Genomic DNA, 23073 nt, shown 5'->3' with positions numbered 1-23073 from the left:
GCAAGAAACTGCTATTTGTTGTTACTTACACTGCTGCTTTCTTTGATAATGATCAACAAGAACCAAACAATAGACTGCGTATGGTAGAAGATGTTCTGAACGAGAGTTTAGTGAAAATTTTTCTCCGTTTGAAAATCTTTGCAGGCGCCTCTTTAGTACGTTACATTCTACACAGGAATTAGTCATCTTAGATTTAAAAATCTAGTCAATTGCCGTGCTTCATTTCTGACTGTATCACTATTAAGCATAAGAATAATACGAATATAAACATGACATGATATGTATATTCTTCCGCGTTTGCTGTTGTCTCACTCTAGTTTCGTAGTTTATTAGGCAGACCGGATTTAAATGAGATAGCAGCAAACATGAAACAATACATGGCAAAATGTTTATTTGCGTATTATTCTTATGGTGACGAGAATACTGCATGTGATTCACAATTTATAAAAGTTCCTATTATAGCAACCATCTCTTCTCACAGATAGGAAAAAATTCAGAACGAGTTGGCCATATTGACAAACATCCCAAACAGTCTTTCCAGTCGGATTTTCGTAGTACATTGAAATTCTGCTACATTCGAAGATGAACCATGCGGAATTTGTATTTACTTCGTTGGATAATGTATGAAAATGCAGTGGTCGAAACTCGGGGCGGAGAAAATAGTTCGTCTTCCACCTTTTTTTTTTAATTTATTTACTGACGCTGAGGTTTTGGCGCCAGTATTTATCTTTGTGCCTACAAAGCATGCCTGTGTAGCGCTACATATATTCGACGGCAGAAGTAAGTTGTGGCGGCACCCACCAACTTTTTTCAGAATTTTCGCTGGCTTTGCACTCGATTCTAAGCCGCAGGTGGTTTTTTTGATTACAAAAAACGGAAAAAAAGTGCAGCTTAGATTCGAGTAAATACGGTACTTCAACTGCAGCTCACACAACTCCTCCTGTTGCCAGATGCCACTGTGCTTCAAACTAAAGATCAGCAGTGGAAAGACTGGCATCTAGCAGCATTTCTCTGAAACCCTGTCACACCTATTCTATCAACACACATTTCATTCCCATAATACATCATAATATAAAATGTTTTGTAATTGCACCTTAGAGCAATGGTTAATAACATAGCAAAAAAATTTAATGTTTTATATGTGTTTTGCATTCTGTCCCTGTTTAATAGCAGGTGCTCATCAATGAACATAAATTGCTAAAAATTGGATCATCCCTGTTTTGTAGCATGTGCCTACCAATAAATATAAATTGTTAAATTCTTTTTGAAATACGCTATATTTTTGTAATAATATAATACCCATAACAAGTTACAAGTAATATCAGCTGTCTTTATGTACTTCATAGAAGTTAATAAAAAATCTGAAATCATATTTCAAATAAAATTTTTTAAGAAAAGTTCACACACACACACACACACACACACACACACACACACACACACACACAGACACACATACACACACTGCATGACAGAAAAAGCAAAACTGAAACAGCATGGGTTGAGAGGGTTTGTGTCGTTATTTCAGTGATAACAATATTGAATCAAATTCACAGCCCAGTTGTCAGTATGACGTTGCACCACCTCTGGCCTGGATGCGTGCACTGGTAAGAAGGGTGTCAGAAAGCTATCTTTTCCTGAGGCAATCTGACCCACAGCTGTTGTAACTGTTTCTTGATGTCTTGGATACTGGCACTGGGACATAATTGTTGGCTGAGTTGGTTCCACACAATTGTTGGCTGAGTTGGTTCCACACGTTCTGTCGGGGACAGAGCTGGGAGTTTTGTCTGGCCATAGGAGTACCTCAACATTACACAGGCAGTTAATAGAGGTCCATGTCATGTTTGGACAAACAATATCCTGTTGAGAAATTGCATCACAATACTTAGCGTCGGATGTAACACGGGAGGATACAGGATGCCTGACATGTTGTCGTCACATCACAATTCCCTCAATCACACTAGCCGACTCCTGAAGTCATGCCTTCCCTTACATTCCCATGCAGTCCAACAACAGGCCACTGTCACATCCAAAAGTGCTACAAATCTGGATACTGTGCAACTCAACCAACAAAGTGAATGGAGACCCAGTGTTGAAATTCAGGTGCTGATAATGCTGTCTCGTGTGGGAGTACAGTAATTCCATGCCCCCACAGTGATCACTCAACATCTGGTGCAGTTCCCACCCTTTGTACCAGGTCTGCTGACAATTCTAAACACAAGAAACACTAATGTACTGGGATAGCTGTTCTACGTGTCACAGTGAATTGCATATATAATTATTTATACATACCCACTAATGATGTGTACATGTACAAAATTACATTGACATCTGACAGTGTTTGGGGTGCTTGACTTTTTTTGTCAGGCCTTGTATATTTAAGCCATTTTCTACTGGATGTAAAACTGACATTTCAAGTGTCAGTTATAATGGATATTTAAATACTTTATGCAAAAAGACAAGAAAACTGAATTTATTCATGTATTGTGTAAGTACAGAAAAAGAACAAGAAAAATGTAGCTTACATTGTGGTTTGGTGAAGCAACATGAAATGATTATGGAAATGAAGCAGAGCATACTAATAATACCAGTTTGTTGGATGTATGCTGCTCTGTTATTGAGAGCTTCATTTAAAAGCACCTCACAATTTCGTAGCTACGTTCAGATGTTAGTAAACATGTTCTTATAAGCAGTCCTCATTGCATTCAAGACACACTAGTGATCTCTACATCCCCTGTTTTTCAGCTTTTGCACACACACACACACACACACACACACACACACACACACACTAGAAAATGTAACATTCAGCTTGACCTTGATGCACCATACACTGCAACTATTTTAAAATTTTATTTAATCTAAACTACTTCTTTTAGTTTTTCATTGGTAAAGCATGAAATTTAAAATTTGAATATTTCAAAATATAACTCCTTTTATAGTAAAGCATATCAACAATTTTAATGTAAGATTTCTTACGAAGAAAACACACCTGTTTTCGTACAATAATCCTGGGGAATTTACTTTTATATATATCTGACTTTTGTGATCATTTAACATTGCTTTGCCGCAGAACAGTGTAGGGACAAAAAGGGGCAAAATTTTAGCTGTAAACATTGCCAGTAAATGTATTCTGAGCTCTGCATCCAGATGTCTTCTAAATGTGTTTCATCGAAGTGGAGGAGATGTTGAACAGCAGACAGGCACATATAAAAGGAGACAGGTTTTTTTATTTTTTATTTTTTTTTAACATCAGATGAACACACAAATACTCTCTCTCTCTCTCTCTCTCTCTCTCTCTCTCTCTCTCTCTCACACACACACACACACACACACACACACACACACACGGTCACAATCACGGCCTCTATTTCCAACCAATAGCTCAATTCAATACATATTATCAATATTAGGAATAAGAAATATCTACATAAAGACCTAAAATCACTTACCTTGGTCCAAAAACGTGTCAGATATTCAGACGCGCATTTGCAGTAAATTGCCTGCAACCATTAAAAACTTGGTTCCAGATAAGGCAAAGTTTAATCATGGTTTCAGACACTTTTCAATAGGCAACTCCTGCTTCATAGACGAAAATCTTAACAGGGACTGTTAGACCAGCTTACGTAAAAATGTCTATTAGATTTCAGTTTTGACAGCACTCTGTCATGACAGTCAAGATTAAGTATCTGTGTGTGATAAATTTATTAAAAAATGCATAACTATTTTTCAAACAATAGAAAATCCAGGACGGAATGTAACAATATTGTGAGAGGGAAAGTTGCTACTCATATAGTGGAGATTCTGGGTCACAGATAGACACAGCAAAAAGATTTTCACACTTAAAGCTTTCAGCCAATGGCCTATGTCAACAATAGACACACACATGCGCGCGCGCGCGCATATATACACACACACACACACACACACACACACACACACACACACACACACACAACCAACAACAACAACAAATGCAACTCGCACACACGACTGCAATCTGAGGCAACTGAAACCACACTGCGAACAGCAGCACCAGTGCATGATGGGAGTGGTGACTGGGTGGGGCAAAGGAGGCGACTGGAGCAGAGAGGGGGAGGGATGGTAGGTAGGGATGGCAGGCAGTGAAGTGCTGCAGGTTGGGTGGCAGGCAAGAGTGGGGTGGGGGAAGTAGTGGAAAAGGAAAGAAATAAATAAAAAATAAAATAAAAAATACTGGGTGTGGTGGTTGAATGACAGTTGTGTAGTGCTGGAGTGGGAGCAGGAAGGGGCTGGATGGGTGAGGACAACTACTATCGAAGGTTGAGGCCTGGAGGGTTACGGGAACGTAGGCTGTATTGCAGGGAAAGTTCCCACCTATGCAGATCATAAAAGCTGGTGTTGGTGGGAAGGATCCACATGGCACAGGCTGTGAAGCAGTCATTGAAATGAAGGATGTCATGTTTGGCAGCGTGTTCGGCAACATGGTGGTCCACTTGTTTCCTGGCCACAGTTTGTCGGTGGCCATTCATGTGGACAGACAGCTTGTTGGGTGTCATGCTTATATAGAATGCACCACAGTGGCTGCAGCTTAGCTTGTAGACCACATACTGGTTTCACAGGTAGCCCTGCCTTTGATGGGACAGGTGACATTAGTGACTGGACTGGACTTGAGTATGTGGTGGTGGGAGGATGTATGGGATGGGCCTTGCATCTAGGTCCATTACAGAGGTATAAGCCATGAGGTAAGGGATTGGGAGCAGGGGTTGTGTGAGGATGGATGAGTATTTTGTGTAAGTTCGGTGGACAGTGCAATACCACTGTGGGAGGGGTGGCAAGGATAAGGGCAGGACATTTCTCATTTCAGGGTACAACTAGAGATAATCAAAACCCTGGTGGCGAAAGTAATTCAGTTGCTGCAGTCCTGGGTGGTACTGAGTTATGAGGGGAATGCTCCTCTGTGGCAGAACGGTGGCTCTTTGGGATGTGGTGGAACTCTGGGAAGATAAGACATGGGAGATTTGTTTTTGTACAAGGTTGGGAGGATAATTGTTGTCAGTGAGGGTTTCAGGGAGATCCTCGGTATATTTAGAGAGGGGCTGCTTGTCACTGCAGGTGTGATGACCATGGGTGGCTAGGCTGTACAGAAGGGACTTCTTGGTATGGAATGGGTGGCAGCTGTCGAAGTGGAGGTATTGCTGGTGGTTAGTAGGGTTGATATGGACGGAAGTACTGATGTAGCCATCTTCAAGGTGGAGGTCAACATCTAGGAAGGTGGCTTGTTGGGTTGAGTAGGACCAGGTGAAACAAACGGGGGAGAAGTTGTTGAGATTCTGGAGGAATGTGGATAGCAAAGATGTCATCAGTGAATTTGAACAGGGTGAGAGGTTTATTATTCTCGGTGTTTAGGAAAGATTCCTCTAGATGGCCCATGAATACGTTGGCATAGGATGGTGCCATGCGGGTGCCCATAGCTGTACCCCGGATTTATCTGTAGGTAATGCCTTCAAAGGAGAAGTAATTGTGGGTGAGGATACAGTTGGTCATGGCGACTAGGAAGGAGGTTATTTGTTTGGAATCCATCAGGTGTTGGGAAAGGTAGTGTTCAATAGCATCAGGGCCATAGACATTAGGGATGTTAGTGTAAAGGGAGGTGGCATCAATAGTGATGAGCAGGGCACCATGTGGTAAAGGGACAGGAACTGTGGAGAGTCTGTGGAGGAAATGGTTGGTATCTTTTATATAGGAGGGTAGGTTCCGGGTAATGCGTTGAAGGTGTTGGTCTACAAGAGCAGAGATTCTCTCAGTGGTGGCACAGTAACCAGCCACAATGGGGCATCCTGGTTGGTTAGGTGTATGGACGTAAGAAGCATGTAGGAGGTTGGAGTGCGGGGAGTGGTAGGGGAGAGTAGAGAGATGGACTCCGGGGATAGGTTCTGGGATGGGCCTAAGGATTTGAGTAGTGACTGGAGATCCTGCTGGATTACTGGAATGGGGTCACTGTGCCAAGGTTTGTAGGTGGAAGTATCTGCCAGCTGGCAGAGTCCTTCCGCCGTGTAATCCTTGCAGTTCAGAATGACAGTGGTGGAGCCTTTGCCCACAGGTAGTATTATAATGTTGGGAACAGTTTTCAGATCAGATGGTGGTCTGCAGTTCTTTCTGCAGATTTAAGGTTGTTCTACATGTTGAGTGATTTTGGGAATGATGGTGAGGCAAGGTTTGAGGTTAAGAAATTCTGGAATGTTAACAGGGGGTGGCTTGGGGGCAGTGGGGGTGGATCACAGTTGGACAGATCACAGTTGGATGGAGGAGTGAACTGAGTTGGACAAGGTTCAGTATTGGTCTTTGGTTGAGTCTGATTGGTAGGGTTGGTGGCAAAAGTGTTTCCACTGTATGGACTGGGAGAAGGAGAGGTGGTGTCAATATTTTTTGGAATAAATATCGCTATTTTATCAACAGCCCTAGTGTGGAGGTTGAGAGATAGAGGTGCAGGGGTGCGGAAGATGATGTAGTGCTGCCTGTGGTAGAGTGGAAGTGTGCAGGGACATGTCATAGATAGGATGATGGGCTGTTAGGTACAGGATCTGGAGAAATGTGGTTTTTGTGTGTGTGTGTGTGGGGGGGGGGGGGGGGGGGTAGAGATATGGCTAGGACCATGCAGGTGAGCTGTGGTGACAGAAGGCATGTTTGAGGCTGCAAAAGGACTACAGAAGGGGATAGAAACAGGGGGATGATGGGGACTAGTGAAGGTTGAGGCCAGGGGGGTAACGGATGTTTGCATAGTTTAAGTATATTTTAAGTTGAAGTCGAAATAAAATATTGAAACTTTAGAATAATTCATAAGTGACAAATAAATGATCAGAAACTGATACAAGTGTTTGCTGTGAGTGTAAACAGCATCAAGTTTTGAAATGCATTGTATATTAAGAAAAAAACCATTTTATGACAGAAGGCATATTTTATTTAGTGTGGAATCATCTCCCAGAAAATTCCATTATGAATAAGATAAAATAATTCCTACATGATCACTTTTTGCTTCTTCTGCGCAGGTTTCCTGCATTTCTGATATATTTCTTGCATATTTTACAGACCCTGTTAACAGTTTTTTGTGATGAAAATGGAACACCAGATGTACAACAGCAATTGTGTGAACTCATGAGGGATATGTGTGATGTGGCTCAACTAAGAGAAAAACTGCTTCAGGTTCTTGATGTTGAGCTGGTAAGTCAATAATTTAGCAGTCAGAATTTTGTCATGGTCGAATACATGTAGTTGTGGCACTTCAGCTTGTTTTTATTCTGTTTATTCTGCATCTTGGCTACAGCATGCCAAATGGGCAGAAAACTGATATGTTGACCGTGGCATCTGGTGAAGATGGATCGTTTAGAGTAATAAATTGTAGGAACAATAAGAAGGCATTTGATAGGTATTTTTAGGTTTTCTAAGGACCATGGAAGGTTACCAGTTTTAAGAAATCTCTTACAAAACAATAGTAAAAAAAAGTCGTGAGAAATTCATTCGCCACATACAGCAGAAAATAGTATTAGTTCTAAGAGAAATAAAACTGCAGCTGTTTGATTAACCATGGTGTGTGATGTGGTCTTCAATCCAAAGACTGGTTTGATGCAGCACTCCATGCTACTCTATACTGTGCAAGCCTCTTCATCTCTGAGTAACTACATCCTTCTGATTCTGCTTACTGTATTTCTCTTGTGGTCTCCCTCTATGATTTTTACCTCCCACACTTCCCTCCAGTACTAAATTAATAATCCCTTGGTGTCTCAGAATGTGTCCTACCAACTGATCCCTTCTCCTAGTCAGGTTGTGCCACAAATTTCTTTTCTTCCCAATTCTATTCAGTATCACCTCATTAATGATGTGATCTATCCATCTAATCTTTAGCACTACATTTCAAAAGCTTCTATTCTCTTCTTGTCTAACACTTAAATCAGTATTCGACGTTAAGAAAATTTCTCTTCTTCGGAAATGTTTTTCTTTCCATTCCCAGTTTACATTTTATATACTCTCGGTTTTAACCATCATCAATTATTTTGCTGCTTAAATAGCAAAACCCATCTACTACTTTAAGTGTTTCATTTCCTAATCTAATTCCCTCAGCATCATCTGATTTAATTCAAATACATTCCATTATTCTTGTTTTGCTTTTGTTGATGTTCACCTTATATCCTCCTTTCAGGACACTGTCCATTCCATTCAACTGCTTTTCAAAGTCTTTTGCTCTCTGACAGAATTACAATGTCATCGGCAAACCTCAAAGTTTTTATTTCTTCTGCCTGAACTTTAATACCTACTCCAAATTTTTCTTTTTGTTTCCTTTACTCCTTAGTCAATATACAGATTTGAACAACATGGGCTACAACCTTGTTTCACTCCCGTCTGTCACTGTTTCCCTTTCATGTCCCTCAACTCTTATAACTGCTATCTGGTTTCTGTACAAGTTGTAAATAGCCTTTTGCTCCCTATATTTTACCCCTGCCACTTTCAGAATTTGAAAGAGAGTGTTCCAGTTAACATTGCCAAAAGCTTTCTCTAAGTCAACAAATATTATAAACATAGGTTTGCTTTTCCTTAATCTATCTTTAAGATTAGTAGTTGGGTCAGTATTTCCTCATGTGTTCCTACATTTCTCTGGAATCCCAACTGATCTTCCCTGAAGTCAGCTTCTACCAGTTTTCCATTCTTTTGTAAAGAATTTGTGTTAGTATTTTGCAACCATGGCTTATTAAGCTGATAGTTTGGTAATTTTCACATCTGTTGGCATCTACTTTCTTTGGAATTGGAAATATTATATTCTTTTTGAAGTCTGAGTATTTCGCATGTCTTACACATTTTGCTCACCAGGTGGAAGAGGTTTGTAATGGCCGGCTCTCCAAAGGCTGTCAGTAGTTCTACTGGAATGTTGTCTACTCCCAGGGCCTTGTTTCGACTTAGATCTTTCAGTGCTCTGTCAAATTCTTCACACAGTATCATATCTCCCATCTCATCTTCATCTATGACCTCTTCCATTTCCATAATATTGCCTTCAAGTACATCTGCCTTGTGTAGACCCTCCATACACTCCTCCCACCTTTCTGCTTTTCCTTCTTTGCTTAGGACTGGTTTCCCATCTGAGTTCTTGATAGTCATACAGGTGGCTCTCTTTCTTCCAAAGGTCTCTTTAATTTTTCTGTAGATGGCAGCTATCTTTACCCTGGTGACATATGCTTTTAAATTCTTACATTTGTCCTCTAGCCACCCCTGCTTAGCCATTTTGCAGTTCCCGTCAATCTCCCTTTCGCTTGCTTCATTAACTGCATTTTTATATTCTCTCCTTTCATCAATTAAATTCAATACCTCTTGTGTTACCCAAGGATTTCTACTACCCCTCATCTTTTTACATACTTGATCCTGTGCTGCCTTCACTTTTATCCCTCAAAGCTACCCATTGTGCTACTACTGTATTCCTTTCCCCTGGTCTTGTTAATTGTTTCACAAGCCGCAACATGTTTGCAAATTGAACAGTGACCCGAAAATAGAATGAATTTCCTTTTCTTCATGTCCATGATCACAATTTTTTGTGTCATCAGGCTATTGGTTTCGGTCTGTAATGACGATCTTCAGGGCTGCAGCAAAATATGGAAAAAACACAAATACAACTAGCAGATTCTCTACAGCTTAAAACAATAAAGTAGACCACGATGAAAAGTATTACTGAAATACATGTGCATTTGTGCACTTTAAATATGATGAGACATACTTGTTTTATAAAAACATGTCCTAATGTACTGGAGCCACAGTGCCATCGTCAAAAGCTAAACACAAAATCAGCGCCAGCATGTTAGACATATATAAATAATGGCACACACGAGAGTCATCTTGTCAGCAGCACTACTGTTCAAAACAAACTGCCATACAGTAGCCACAAACGTTTGTATTGTAAGTTCGCCAGATGTTGTTACTGTAGATGTACATATATTCCTCGATGATGTAAAATAAAGGCAGGTACAATCAGTAAAGTCTGTGATGCACTTATAAAGTGTAAAAGGCAGTACAGTAACAAGGTCATGCTCTTAATTTGTTAGAAGAGTTTGAAATTTATAAAGCAAAAATACAAAAGCCAACAAAAGTGCTCAATTGGCAGAACAATTTCGTGCCTAATGCCTACTTTACTCTGTTTGACAATGTTCTACTTTAATCTCTGAACTCCTCCGTTTTATATATCTTACTCATAGTTTCACCTAGTATAGAGTGCCTTACATATTTTCTTCATTTTCTTATGTTGTGCGCATAACTCTAGTGTTTCCTCGCTCCTTCTCTGTTTATATAATATACTTCATTAACTAGATAATCTTGCTCATGCAGTGCTACGGGGTTTATCATTCTTTCCTTGGAACGGCGTGCCACAGGGTATGAGGGCCCCTCTGGCAGTCACATTCCTCTAGTCACTTCTCACGTATGCAGTGTCCTGGCATTAGTGCCAACAGAGGGCGCGTATTACGTGTGGTAGTCTGTTTTCATTTGGCTTTTTTAGCTATTTCTTTGTAACTTTTATATTATTCTGTGTACTCAGAAAGCTGTTTATTATTTATATCATTATCTAAAATATTGCCGCTTGAGCATGTCAGTTACTGTCTCTTAACTTTTTCCTTTTTAACGTTCTAACTTTTCTCATGTTTTGTTTCATTGCTTTTACATTACTGTAGCACCTTTTACACCTTATAAGCCCATTAGAGACTTTTCTGATCATATCCTCCTCTATTTTAAATCATTGAAGAACATATGTACACCTACAGTAGCAACATTTGGCAAACTTTCAAAACAAACATTTTGTGACTACTGTACAGCAGTTTGTTTTGAACAGTAGTGCTGCTGACAAGATGACTTTTCTGTATACCATTATTTATATATGCCTGACAATGCTGGTGCTGATTTTGTGTTTAGCTTTTGACGATGCCACTGTGGCTCCAGACATGAGGACATGTTTTTATAAAACAAGTGTGTCTCATCATATTTAAAGTGCACAAAAGCACATGTATGTCAGTAATACTTTTCATCGTGGTCTACTTTATTGTTTTAAGCTGTAGACAATCTGCTAGTTGTATTTGTGTTTTTCCCATATTTTGCTGCAGCTCTGAAGATTGTCATTATAGACAAAAACACGTAGCCTGATGACAAAAATTTGCGACCATAGACATGAAGTAAAGAAAATTTACTTGTTAATTTGTTCCCTAAACCCTCTGAAACTCTCTACTATCTCTAATTCTTACAGTTCATCCAAGTTCCATTTCCTTACATTCCTACCTTTTTGCAGTTTCTTAAGTTTTTAATCTACAGTTCATAACCAATAAATTGCGGTCAGAGTCCCCATATGCCCCTGGAAATGTCGTACAATTTAAAATATGGTTCTGAAATATCTGTCTTACCATTATATAATCAATCTAAAACCTTATGGCATTTCCAGGTCTCCTCCTCCTGATCAACCTTCTTTCATTGTTCTTAAACAAGGTGTTGGCTATGATTAAATTATGCTCTGTGCAGGATTCTAACAGGCGACTTCCCCATTCATTCCTTTCCCCCAGTCCATATTCATCTACTATTTTTCCTTCCTTCCTTTTTCTACTGTCCCCCATAACTATTAAATTTTCATCTCCCTTAACCATCTAAATATTTTCTTTTATCTCATCATACATTTCTTCAATCTATTAATCATCTGCAGAGCTAGTTGGCATATAAACGTGTACCGCTATGGTGGGTGTGGACTTTGTATCTATCTTGGCTACAATAATGCTTTCACTATGCTGTTAATAGTAGCTTATCTTGTTCCTATTTTTGTATTGATTATTAAACCTTCTCCTGCGTTATCCCTATTTCATTTTGTATTGATAGTCCTGTATTCACCTGACCAGAAGTATTGTTCCTGTTGCCACTGAACTTCACTAACTCTCACTATATCTAACATTAGCCTGTCCATTTTCCCTTTTAAATTTTCTAACGTACCTGCCCAATTAAGGGATCTGACATTTCACACTCCAATCCGTAGAACGCCAATTTTGTTTCTCCTGATAACGACATCATCCTGACTCGACCCCACCCAGACGTCCAACTGTGAGACTATTTTACCTCCATGGTACCAAGCCTGTTAATCAGCATCTTGAATAGCAAATAATTCTGTAACATACTTATAAAATATACTTCTTTCTCTCTGTATGAAATATTTTGCAAGTTATAGGTGTGATCTTATTTTTGTGGTGCCACCTCCTTCCAGCCACTGAATAAAATGAGTTCTTACTTGTATTTTTCTTTTTGTATTACATTATTTTATCACTGTGATCACATCTTGCCATGTGTGCCTGTATTCACTTTATGCTCACCTTTTTTGACACTTTGTGTGTGTGTGTGTGTGTGTGTGTGTGTGTGTGTGTGTGTGTGTGTGTGTGCGTTTGTGCGTGCGTGAGGGGTGGGGGCGCACATGCTCGCACCCAAAAGGTATTTTCAGCATATTTTACTCCCTGTTAACAGCTTGTTTGCTTTTATTAATCTATTCAGTTACTCCGTGCGCTACATATTTGGTATAGGTTTTGTCCTAGCAATTTAATTTTTGCCGTTGTGTTGTCTGGAGAGTTCTTCAGTTACAGCTTGAACATCCTTGACGTAATATGTGCATTTCAGTGAATAGTAATGTAAAGTAGTCAGTGTATTACAATAAAATTTGCACAAAATTTATACTATTAATTGGAAGTGCCTCATACCACATATAACAAAAGTAAAGATGGGAATCATATTTTTGTTAACCTGTATCCTAATGATTACCAAACACTATTAAATTACAAATGGTATGTCTTCCCTTTTTCATGCGGAATTACATATTAGTGCTTCTTAGACCTGCTTTTTTACCACTGGTGCTATTGTTGTTCCAGCTGGTGAACAGTGACAGCTTTCATAGAAGTGAGTATCGCAATCATGGTTTCACTTTCTCGTCATCAGTTTCCTTTAAACGACTGAACTGATTTTCTGATTTCATATGTTCTGATTTTTGGAAGCCATTGTCCGTGAAATGTTAATGTACAGTGAAATGTTTCTGCTCACAAGTAAGACAAAAACTATTTGTAAATTTAAATTCATAAATTGCAATCTCCTTGTTAATTTACAGAGTTTTGTGCAAAAGAAAAAAAATCAGATGGGAAATGGTTTGTTACTGTCTTAATATTTAGCTTGTTGAATTGGGGGTGTTTGTGGCTGGTGATTGAGTTGACAAATTAATAATATTCTTTCCTGCAGAAAGCTCTAGGATGACTTTTGAAAAAATGTTCCATTCTTACATACTTAGAAATAAACTTCTCACAACCCAAATTTTTCAGCATTCTTCATTTATTGATTGATTCTTCAGTTCTCACTTTTTCTTTAAACAAATAAGTAACTGAATGTGACAACGCGCTCACAGTGGCAGCTGTGATCGCTTATATGATCTTTAACAATCAGAGAGGTGTTTACTTCTTTGTTATGACTTGTAATATAATTACAATTTCATAATCCAAATGGTTTTGCTACAAGTTTAAAGTTAAAATTTTCTTGACATTTTAAGTTGTCATTGTAATTCTAACAATTTATCAGCAGTTTCCTTTTTTGATGAAATCACACATCCTTCCTCACTTAATCTTTCGCTTCTCTTAATACAGCAGTCTTCCTTACTTACTTCGGCTTGAACATTTGCCCACATAAATTAGAATAATTATTAGTATGAACATTCTTCCAATAACTAACTTTTTCAAAACTAGTGTCTTTTTTGAAAATTACATGAATTATGTAATGTTAACTGTTCAGTGTCTTATTCATCCCTATTATTGATTCATCTGGCCAGTAAATGCATTGGTAGTACAGTGAATTCAAAGAAAAGAAAAATCATAAGCAGATGAATATAATTGAATAGCGCTAATGTAATACCATGATGTAACGTAAATGAAATATACAAATGTATAGTGGTATGTAGTAGTCATTCGTATTGTATTCTTTACTTGGTGAACCTTGGTCTATTACAAATAGCCTATCAAAATAATCTCTCTGTAAGGACTGAAAAGGTTTAAAACATCAAGAAGTTTATCATCATGAGCAACAAGCAAAAATTACTCCGAATTTTTATTTTTTTCTATGGATCTGAAGCGGAAAGAAATTCATGTCATAGTTGTTTTTTGTATGACAATGGGAAAGCAGACACACTGGGAGAAAATGGATAACAACACGAGTGTAATTATCATTCAAGCACACTATTATTTTATTGGGAAATTTCAATGCAAAAACTGTAAAGAAGGAAAACTATAGGACAATAGTTGATACACATCCTGCACCCTTATGTTCCAACATAAATGAGGAAAGACTAGTAATTATATGTTAACAACAACATAGACCTAAAATCCACATGCTTTGAGAGAAAACCCAAGAAACTATTGACATGGACGCACCAAACTCAATATGTGGTAAACAACATCTAAACCACAAAGCAATAAGTCGAAAGTCGTCAAAAGAAATAATGAATGTTAAAAGTCCACAAATATTGGGTCAGGCTTGTTAAAGCCTGAAACTGACTACAGGTTCCTTCAAACACCTGCCTGTTTTGTGTAAACATGTTTTATGGCAATAGTTGCATTTTATTTTGTACACACCAAATTTGTTATATTTGCCTTCGAGTTAATTGTAATTCAATATGCAAATTAAATGTCTCCAAAATTATGTTCTTTTTTTGCCATATTTGTTGGTATTTGACTTGAATCTAGTGTCGAGCTACACTTAAGTGTGAGTGAATACTCAAGTGTGTGTGTGTGTGTGTGTGTGTGTGTGTGTGTGAAAAAGTTAGTTCACCAGAAAGAACTTGACTGCCAGTGCGTTCACAACTCTTTTGTGAGTATGTACTAGGCTACCAAGAGACCTCAACCTCTGCAGCATTACTTCCCTTTCTGTGCTGCAATCCTGTACTTACATTATCCCTTTCTCCTCTCTACTTTTCCATCGGATGCTCTTTCTGGTGCGGACCCCACTTGGATCTGGTACATGATTTAGAACCTTTGTTTTCCATTTCATTTACGGTGCTCTCTATATCTTTTCATTAACAAATACGTGGTCCCCATTGCTCGGTTCAGTAAGGTAGTTTGCTCAAAACCCAACACGATAGCCATCCCATTGGTGGGGGGGGGGGGGGGGGGGGGGGGTCGTCAAGTACCTGCTTGGTAGTAGTTCCCTGACCACACAGGGATTGCACTGTTGGGGCCTGAGCTGAAACAGCTCCCCCATGTGTGCTAAGGACTGTGTGCTCATTGTGACTGGTCACAGGAACTTCAAGTAATGGATTACTGGCCAGATAGCAATTGCTGAGACTGGGTGGTACCCATGGGAAGAGCCCCCTTTTGGGAGGGGTGGCAGTATGGTGGATGAGTTGCATAAGGACAAAGCTTCCTCCCACTGGTGGCCATACGGCCAGACAAGTCTCTTCAGTAGGAAAGAACTCGTTCAGTGCAGATAGATACAACCCCAGAATGTTTCCTTCCCTGGCTACACCATGGGAGAAACATAGGGCTGACTGAAAAACAGAGAAATACTCTCTACAATACCTGGTTTGTACAAAGACAGATGGGAAATCTTTTTTGGCCACAAAGCCTTTAGTCTTTGGGTTAGATAGACTTTGCCGAGACTACAGAGGACAAGTTTGGGAAAGTTGCAGTCATCTCCAAAATAAAGAGTGGACCAATTTAGATTAAAACAGCATCCCCTACCCAGTCACAGTAATTTGTTGCTTTTGACAAGCTGGGTGACTGTCACTCCACATAATAGTTTAAACATTGTTCAAGGCGTCATATTCCATCGTGACCTCTTGCTGTTGGAATGTCGGAGTGTACACTTTGCCCATTGTGTCCATAGGGTGCAAAAGGGCAGTTGGGTTGCCACCGGGGCCTTCATCATGGCCTTTGAAGGAAATTTGTTGCCTGAAAAGGTCAGGGTGACAGTATATCAATGTGATGTGAAACTGCATATTGCCCCATTCCCCACCACTCCTATGTTTCTCCAACCCTATGTGCTGCTTCAGATGTATGAAATTCAGACACATCTCATTGCAATACCAGCACGGTCTGTAAGGGTTTTGGATGACCATTACACAAATGTTTGTTGTGCTCTTTGAATCCCAGTTCCTAGCTGATACAGCAACAGGAATGTGCTACCAACCCTTTGCGCCCTACAAGGTGAGACACACAGGGCTCACTGCCACAGACTGACTTTGCCTATGCAGTGTTTGTGTGTTGATGGCATCACCTCTCAACTGGTGGCAGTAGGTGATCCTGGGACATAACCTGCCACCTTGGTCCCATCAGTCTCTCACAGTATACCAGCAGCACAATCCTCCAGTGGAAGTATAGTGGTTTTTTCCACTACCTCGTTGAGCAGTGGCATACCTTAGGGTCCTCCCCTGCTTTCTGCCCTACCCTTCAGGAAACTTGGTTTCCAGCAACGCGGAACCCTGCCCTTGATGGCTCCTGGGATTATTTTAAGAATCATCCCTATTATGATAGGGTATCAGGTGCACATATGTTCTGGACTCTATATATAGCGAACTTGTGCCTGTTGATACAATTTTTGAGACACTGGCTGCTCAGGTAAGGGTATTTCAGGATTTAACAAGCTGTAAAGTTTATCTCCCTCCTGGTGGTGGAGTGCCGCAGAACATATTGTCTACATTGGTTCATCAGCTCCCCCTCCTTTCCTAATCTTGGGCAACTTCAATGACCCTAACCTTTGGTGTGGTGGAACCACTGGCTGCAATAAAGATATTGAAACTCATTGGCAAATCTAGACCTTTCTCTTTTCAATACTGGTGCCTCCACACACTTCATTGTGGCACATGGAACTTATTCAGCTCTTGATCTTCCTATTTGCAGCCCTTGTCTTCTCCTGTCCACCCACTGGAGGGTCCATGATGACTGTGTGGCGGTGACCACTCCCTGATCTTCTTGTCCTACCCTCAGCGCCACTTCCCTGGGCGCCTACCCAGATGGGTTCTCCACAGTACCGACTGGGGTGCTTTCACCTCCACTGTGTTCTGAGCTCCCCACTACATGAAGGCACTGATGCAGCTGTCCAGAGTGAAGCAGCAGCCGCCATTCTATTAGCAGCCAACTTTGTGATACCTCATTATTCGGGATCCTCACATCAGAAGATAATACCTTGGTGGTCCTCAGAAATCCCTGAGGCCATTGAAGATTGCATCAGACTTTCCAACACTAAGTGATATCCATCATTCAAGCACTTCATTGCCTTTAAACAGTTCTGTGCCCGGGCTCACCACTTAATAAAATGACAGCAGCAAGAATATTGGGATTGGTATGTTTCAATGACTGGACCACATACACCTCCTTCACAGGTTTGGATGAAGATCAGACACCTGTATGGATACAAGTCCTCTACAGGTGTACTTGGTATTACCTTGAATGGTACGTCTCCCATAACATACCATGCTCCGGGGACCTACAACTGCATTCTAGGCAGAGTGGGTCTCGCACCTTACCCCATTTCACTCCCCTCCCACTTTTCCTTGATTTTATCTCTGTCTTATTGTATCTAGCTTCCAATCAGGTTTCGCCAGATTTGCCTTTTGCGTACTTCTCAGGGGCTTATTCCTGGTTCGATAAATGTAGGATGAAGGAGGCTCATGACCTCCAACAACTGGCTGAAGAACTTGAGAATCCAAATACTAGTATGTTGCAACAAGGATTACACCAATGGCAAGATACAATCAATACCTTCACTATGCATTGGCAATGGCAATGTCACTGACAATCATGCCACTAAAGCAGAGTTATTAAAGACAGTTCTCCATAATTTTTTTATCAAAGAAAATGCAATAAATATTCCTGAACTCAAATGGTGAACAGCTACCAACATAATTTGGAAGCAGGTCTCCACGTTTATCAAGGCGCCTAATGTCAGTTACTGAAAGTAAGTCTTCCAGTTCAGGGTCTATACCAGTTAGCTGCCTTTCAGGTCATGCTGATGATTTTAGCTCCTTTTTTAGCAATCATAAATGAGATGCAACAATAAAGTAATGAACAGATTATTTATATGCTTCTGGTGGCAACCCTGCATCTTGTTACCACAGGCATTGTGTGACTGTGATACTTCCCCACCACAAACAAAAGTGGTGTGCACCTACAGCATGTCAGTTAGGAGTAGCCGGTTGAAGAGTGAAGTCCTGTGTTTTCTCCTGGTCACAACAGCATGACCTCGAAATAGTGCACAGTGGTGTACCTTCTCTTTCCGTGTGAAACAGGTGAGCTTCAGCAGGCTTTTGGGAACGTTTTATCAAGGGCACACTTGTTTTGTTGGCACAAAATGTTTTCTGAAGGCAGAATTAATGTAGAACATGAACACTAGTGGACGACCATCGACAACAGGAACAGATAACAATGCAGGCAAGTTGAGTGAACTTGTGCGAGCTGATTCAAGATTAACACTGAAAATGGTGCAGATGAACTGAACATTTACTAGGAAACAGTGTGCCTGATATTGACTGAGGATCTGGGAATGAGAATACTTTTTGCCGAAATGGTTCCCAAAAATCTCGGAGAGTGACAAAAAGATCAGTGGAGGACTACAGCTGCTGAAGTGTTGGAACAAGTGGAACTGAACCCAGAATTACTGAACTGAGCTGTCACTGGTGATCAAAGTTTGTTTTCAGAGTATGATCCAAAGGCAAAGTGTCAAAGTTTGGAACGGGGTACAAAGGAGTTGCCAAGACCAATGAAAGCACACACGTTGAATTCAAAGGCAAAATGCACACATTGTTAACAATTGGTTGGTGCATGACAATAACACTATATCCCATACTGCATTGCCTGTTGGGCAGTTTTGGTGTTGAAGAGCATTGCAGCATTACCACAACCTCCTTATTCACTCGACACAACCCCGTTTGATCTATACAACAAGTTCAGAAAAGATCATTCTTTTGAAACATAACCAGCCCTTTATTTACGTGAACTAATGAGTGCTCTCAACAAGAGATCTCATTTTGATAACATATTAATAGATTTCACCATTGACACCATTCTTCACAAGTGGCTTCCAATCAGACTGCATGCCTATAGGGTGTTGTCTCAGCTGTCCAGCTGGTGATTTCCTGTCAGGAAAGTCACAATTTGTAGTAATTAATGGGAAGACAACTAGTGAAACCAAAGTTATGTGTTGGGTTCCCCAAGGAAGGGTTATAGGCCCTCTGCTGTTCCATAATATTGCTACTTGATAGGGATCCATACCAGAGAGGACTGACAGAGGACATCAAAAATGTTAAAGGAACAACAGTATTTGTGTAATCACAAAACGGGGGAGAGTGTATCACATATGTGATAAGCAAAATGGGATGGCAATCATTGAAACAAAGATGTCCCTCATTGTGGCTAGAACTTTTCATGAAATTACAGGCACCAGCTTTATCCTCCTAATGCCAAAATATGTTGCAGAGACCCACCTACATAGGGAGAAATGACAATTATTATAAAATACAAGAAATTAGAGCTTTCACAGAAAGATTTAAGGATCCATTTTTTCCGTGTACTAGTCATGAGAGAAATACTAGTGAAACAGTGTGAAAGTGATTCTCTGAACCCTCTGCCAAATCCTTAAGTGTGAATTGCAGTGTGAAGATGTAAGTGTATATATAGACAGCATGAAAATCAGAGCCACCAAACAGAAATTTTAAAACACAAGTCTGCGGTAGATAGTAACTTTTTTAATTCATTTGACTACAAACACACTACAGATACCAGGAACGGGACAGCAGCAATGTGCGATAAAATTCTGCATTGCTACTGTCATGGGATTATAAGCACAAAGAGTTTAGTCACCTGAGCTTTTGCTTAGGCTCCTGAAGTCCATGTGAGGAATATTCATAGTTGAATAATTCTTGAAACAGTAGTGGATAAAATTATGATGAGACTGGTTTTGTGAAAAAGGAAATGGCAAGTCTAAAACAGTGTTACCATTAAAAAAGCTATGTATTGTGATTCATTTTCAAAACTGTATGACATTACCCACCAGATATAACCCCGGTTGCCTTATTCGGCAAATTTGCCCCGCAGACATGCCATTTGTTCAGAGTTCCTATGTGCAGTATGCAGCTGTTTTTATAGGTGTCAGTGTTTCATTCTTTCTGTAATATTTCATAAATATAGTTTTTGTGCGATGGTAAAAATCTTTTGTATCACATCATTAGATTTTATTTTGAGACTGCCTGAATTATAAGAATAATATTCTGCTGTTTCTAATTCTTGAGTGTGTCAATATAGACATAACGTAATGACTGTCCTTTGTTTCCAGATTAAAAAGTAGGCATGGTTTTGTGCATTATCTCTATGCAGCTTCAACTACGTTTTTTACTATGGCTTGAGATCCTTTCTGTATAGAGCTCCCATTAAATATTTTACATTAAGTCTTTATATACTATGCAACAACTCATCCCTTCCAGTCAAGAAGTAAAACCAAAACTGATGCAGGCACCGGACTTTTCGGTGTAGGTAATTTTCGCTCCACGAACGAGATGTTTTATTTCAATTTTCTAACCATAATCTTATCTATTTGTTTTATTTGAAAAATGATTTTCAGCTAATTGGTCAGTTTGGATATGTATTAAATAGCTGTCTAATGTACCAAGATATTTTGAAACTATGATGCACACCTTTAATTATATCAGTGTGAGTTTAATAATAATGTTTATAAATGATACTAGGTCATTGCTGAAGGTTGATGAGTGTTAATGTTGTTTTCTACTTCAGTGTGCAGCATCAGATGTGTGTATGGTAATGATATGCATGAAATAATATTGTATAATATAGTCAGTAATGACTTCTTGCTTCCTACAGTATGTTGTCAGTATTGCCTTATGTCTTCATGGAAGTTCAGTCTTCTTTTTGTGTGTGCTCCAATGCACATAATAATCACACGATTTTAATATTTAGTTCCCTCCTTTTGCTTTGTTTCATTCTGTCAATTTTTGTTTTTTCAGGTTCAGCAGCAGATTCGTCCCTTAGTCACCCCTGAAGATCGTCCTCACTATTATTATGATGAACGTGTGACAAAAACTGTTCTGTCTGTGCTCGAGCTTACAGTAAGATTGGCACAGTTTGATGGCAGGTGGCTCACAGCTGCTTCGGGTATGCTGGAGCCCACATCTGTACATATGATATTGGCACTGGCTCTTTCCTCGGCATCCGAAGATATTCGTCGGAGAATTTTCAACCTTGTTGCTTCACCTGCATTTACGAGAGACTGGTTGGTGACTGTCTTTATCCTTTATGCAGTTGCTTTCTTTTCATTAAATTTTCCTTAAATTTTGATTATTTGTTTCAGTTCTAACTGCAGAAATGAAATTTGTTTGGTTTCTATTTTTACTCCTGCAAAATGAAATTGCTGTATGTTCTTTATCATCGCACTATTTTTAATGTCGTATCAATATACAGCTAAAATGTTGGAAGGTAAGGTACCAAATACAGGGACTACATAAAGTCCTGGAACACTTTCAATTATTTATTGCACAAGAACTAAACATTGTATAGATCTCATACATATTGCATTTTGAAGAGAAACTCTGACAGCATTATTCAAACAAACATTCGATATGCAAACCGTGAGTGACCCAGCAGACGTCAGTATGGTAATTGAATTCTTGCCGTACGCGTCCCAGCGTGGCATCGTCGACTGTGGCAGTGGCTTCCCGTATTCTCTCCTGGAGCTCTGCCACATCACCTGGTAGAGGCGGTACATACACCAGATCTTTGATGTGTCTCCCCCTCCCCACAGAAAAGTCACACGGAGTGATATCTGGTCATCAGGAAAGCCATTTCCTGAAACAGCTGTCTCCTTCTGTAGCACGGCTGATTCATCGATGCGATCCACAAACTTCGTGTTGAAAATGGGGTAGAGCCCCATCCTGCTGTAAGATGAACAGAGAGTCCGATTGCATTTGTGGCATCAACCATTGCTGCAAAATGTCCAAGTAGGACTATCCAGTGACAGTGCTTTCGACAAAGAAGAGTGGCCCGTAAAGTTTTCGACATGACAGGGCACAAAAAAACTTTTGGGGAATCCTGCTCAAATTCAATGAATTTGTGTGGATCCTTTGTACCCCAGATTCAACAATTATGCCTGTTCACTTTGCCATTAGTGTGAAAAGTGGCTTCGTCACTAAAAATTAAGCCATCAACAGTGCCACTCCCATCCTCATTCAATTGTTGCAACTGTGAACAAAACTCAAAACACTCGTCTTTGTCGTCATCGCTGAGCGTCTGCATTAGCTCCAATTTGAATGGTTTCGTAGACAGCTTCTGTCGCAGGACTTTCCACACTGTCATTGGAGCCATTTCGAGTTCACAGGATGCATGACGCACCGATTTCTTTGGACTCCTTCTGAATGTCTCTCGTACACGCCCCACATTCACTTCACTCACACTGGGACGTCCATTAAGCAACCAGTCATTACGAATTTGTTGTGCCAGTGGTAAATGGTCTTCCTTGTTGGTGTCTTCTTACCATACTTGGTTCTAAACGTCCATTGAACAGCTGTAGCACACTTGTTTTTGTCAAATTCCTACACACAGAAAGCTCGCTTCACACCTGAACTCACCATGTTTGCGACTAGCGCTGACTGTTGGCAAATTACCAAACTACGCTGTGATGGTATACATGAAAAAAAAAACTTTCAGGGTTTCTCTTCAAGATGACATATTTATGATATCTGTACAATATTTGGTTCTTGTGCAATAAATAATTGAGTGTTCCTGGACTTTATGTACACTCTGTATAAAGAAGGCATGTAACTAGCCATGTTGAGGGGCAATGAGGATTGTGCGTATTCATCATGGAATGGCGATAGCAGCATCTTTGAGAGGGAATACCTGCTCGGATGCAAATATAGAAGTTCTTGCTCTCACTGGCCCGCCTTGAAGATCTGCTGAATTGTTAATATTATATAAACATGAACAATCAATCAACAAATAAGCTATGAGAAACGAATGATGTCTTCTTTTGACTTTAATTCTGTAGTTGATCTTGAGCATTGTTGGAAGG

The 23073-nt window shown here is 39.9% G+C and overlaps 1 protein-coding gene across 1 annotated transcript in view; it reads left to right on the top strand.

The window, feature by feature from the left end:
* Positions 1-23073, top strand: part of LOC124545353 — a 174118-nt gene that overhangs the window by 86966 nt on the left and 64079 nt on the right. The window contains exons 6-7 of the mRNA XM_047124254.1: positions 7069-7200; positions 21014-21279. Coding sequence (XP_046980210.1) covers positions 7069-7200; positions 21014-21279 — 398 coding nt within the window. The remainder of the gene's footprint in view (positions 1-7068; positions 7201-21013; positions 21280-23073) is intronic.

Source organism: Schistocerca americana, chromosome 8, assembly GCF_021461395.2.
Source record: "Schistocerca americana isolate TAMUIC-IGC-003095 chromosome 8, iqSchAmer2.1, whole genome shotgun sequence".
Taxonomy (NCBI): Eukaryota; Metazoa; Arthropoda; class Insecta; order Orthoptera; family Acrididae; genus Schistocerca; species Schistocerca americana.
This window is presented reverse-complemented; position numbering and strand designations above follow the sequence as displayed.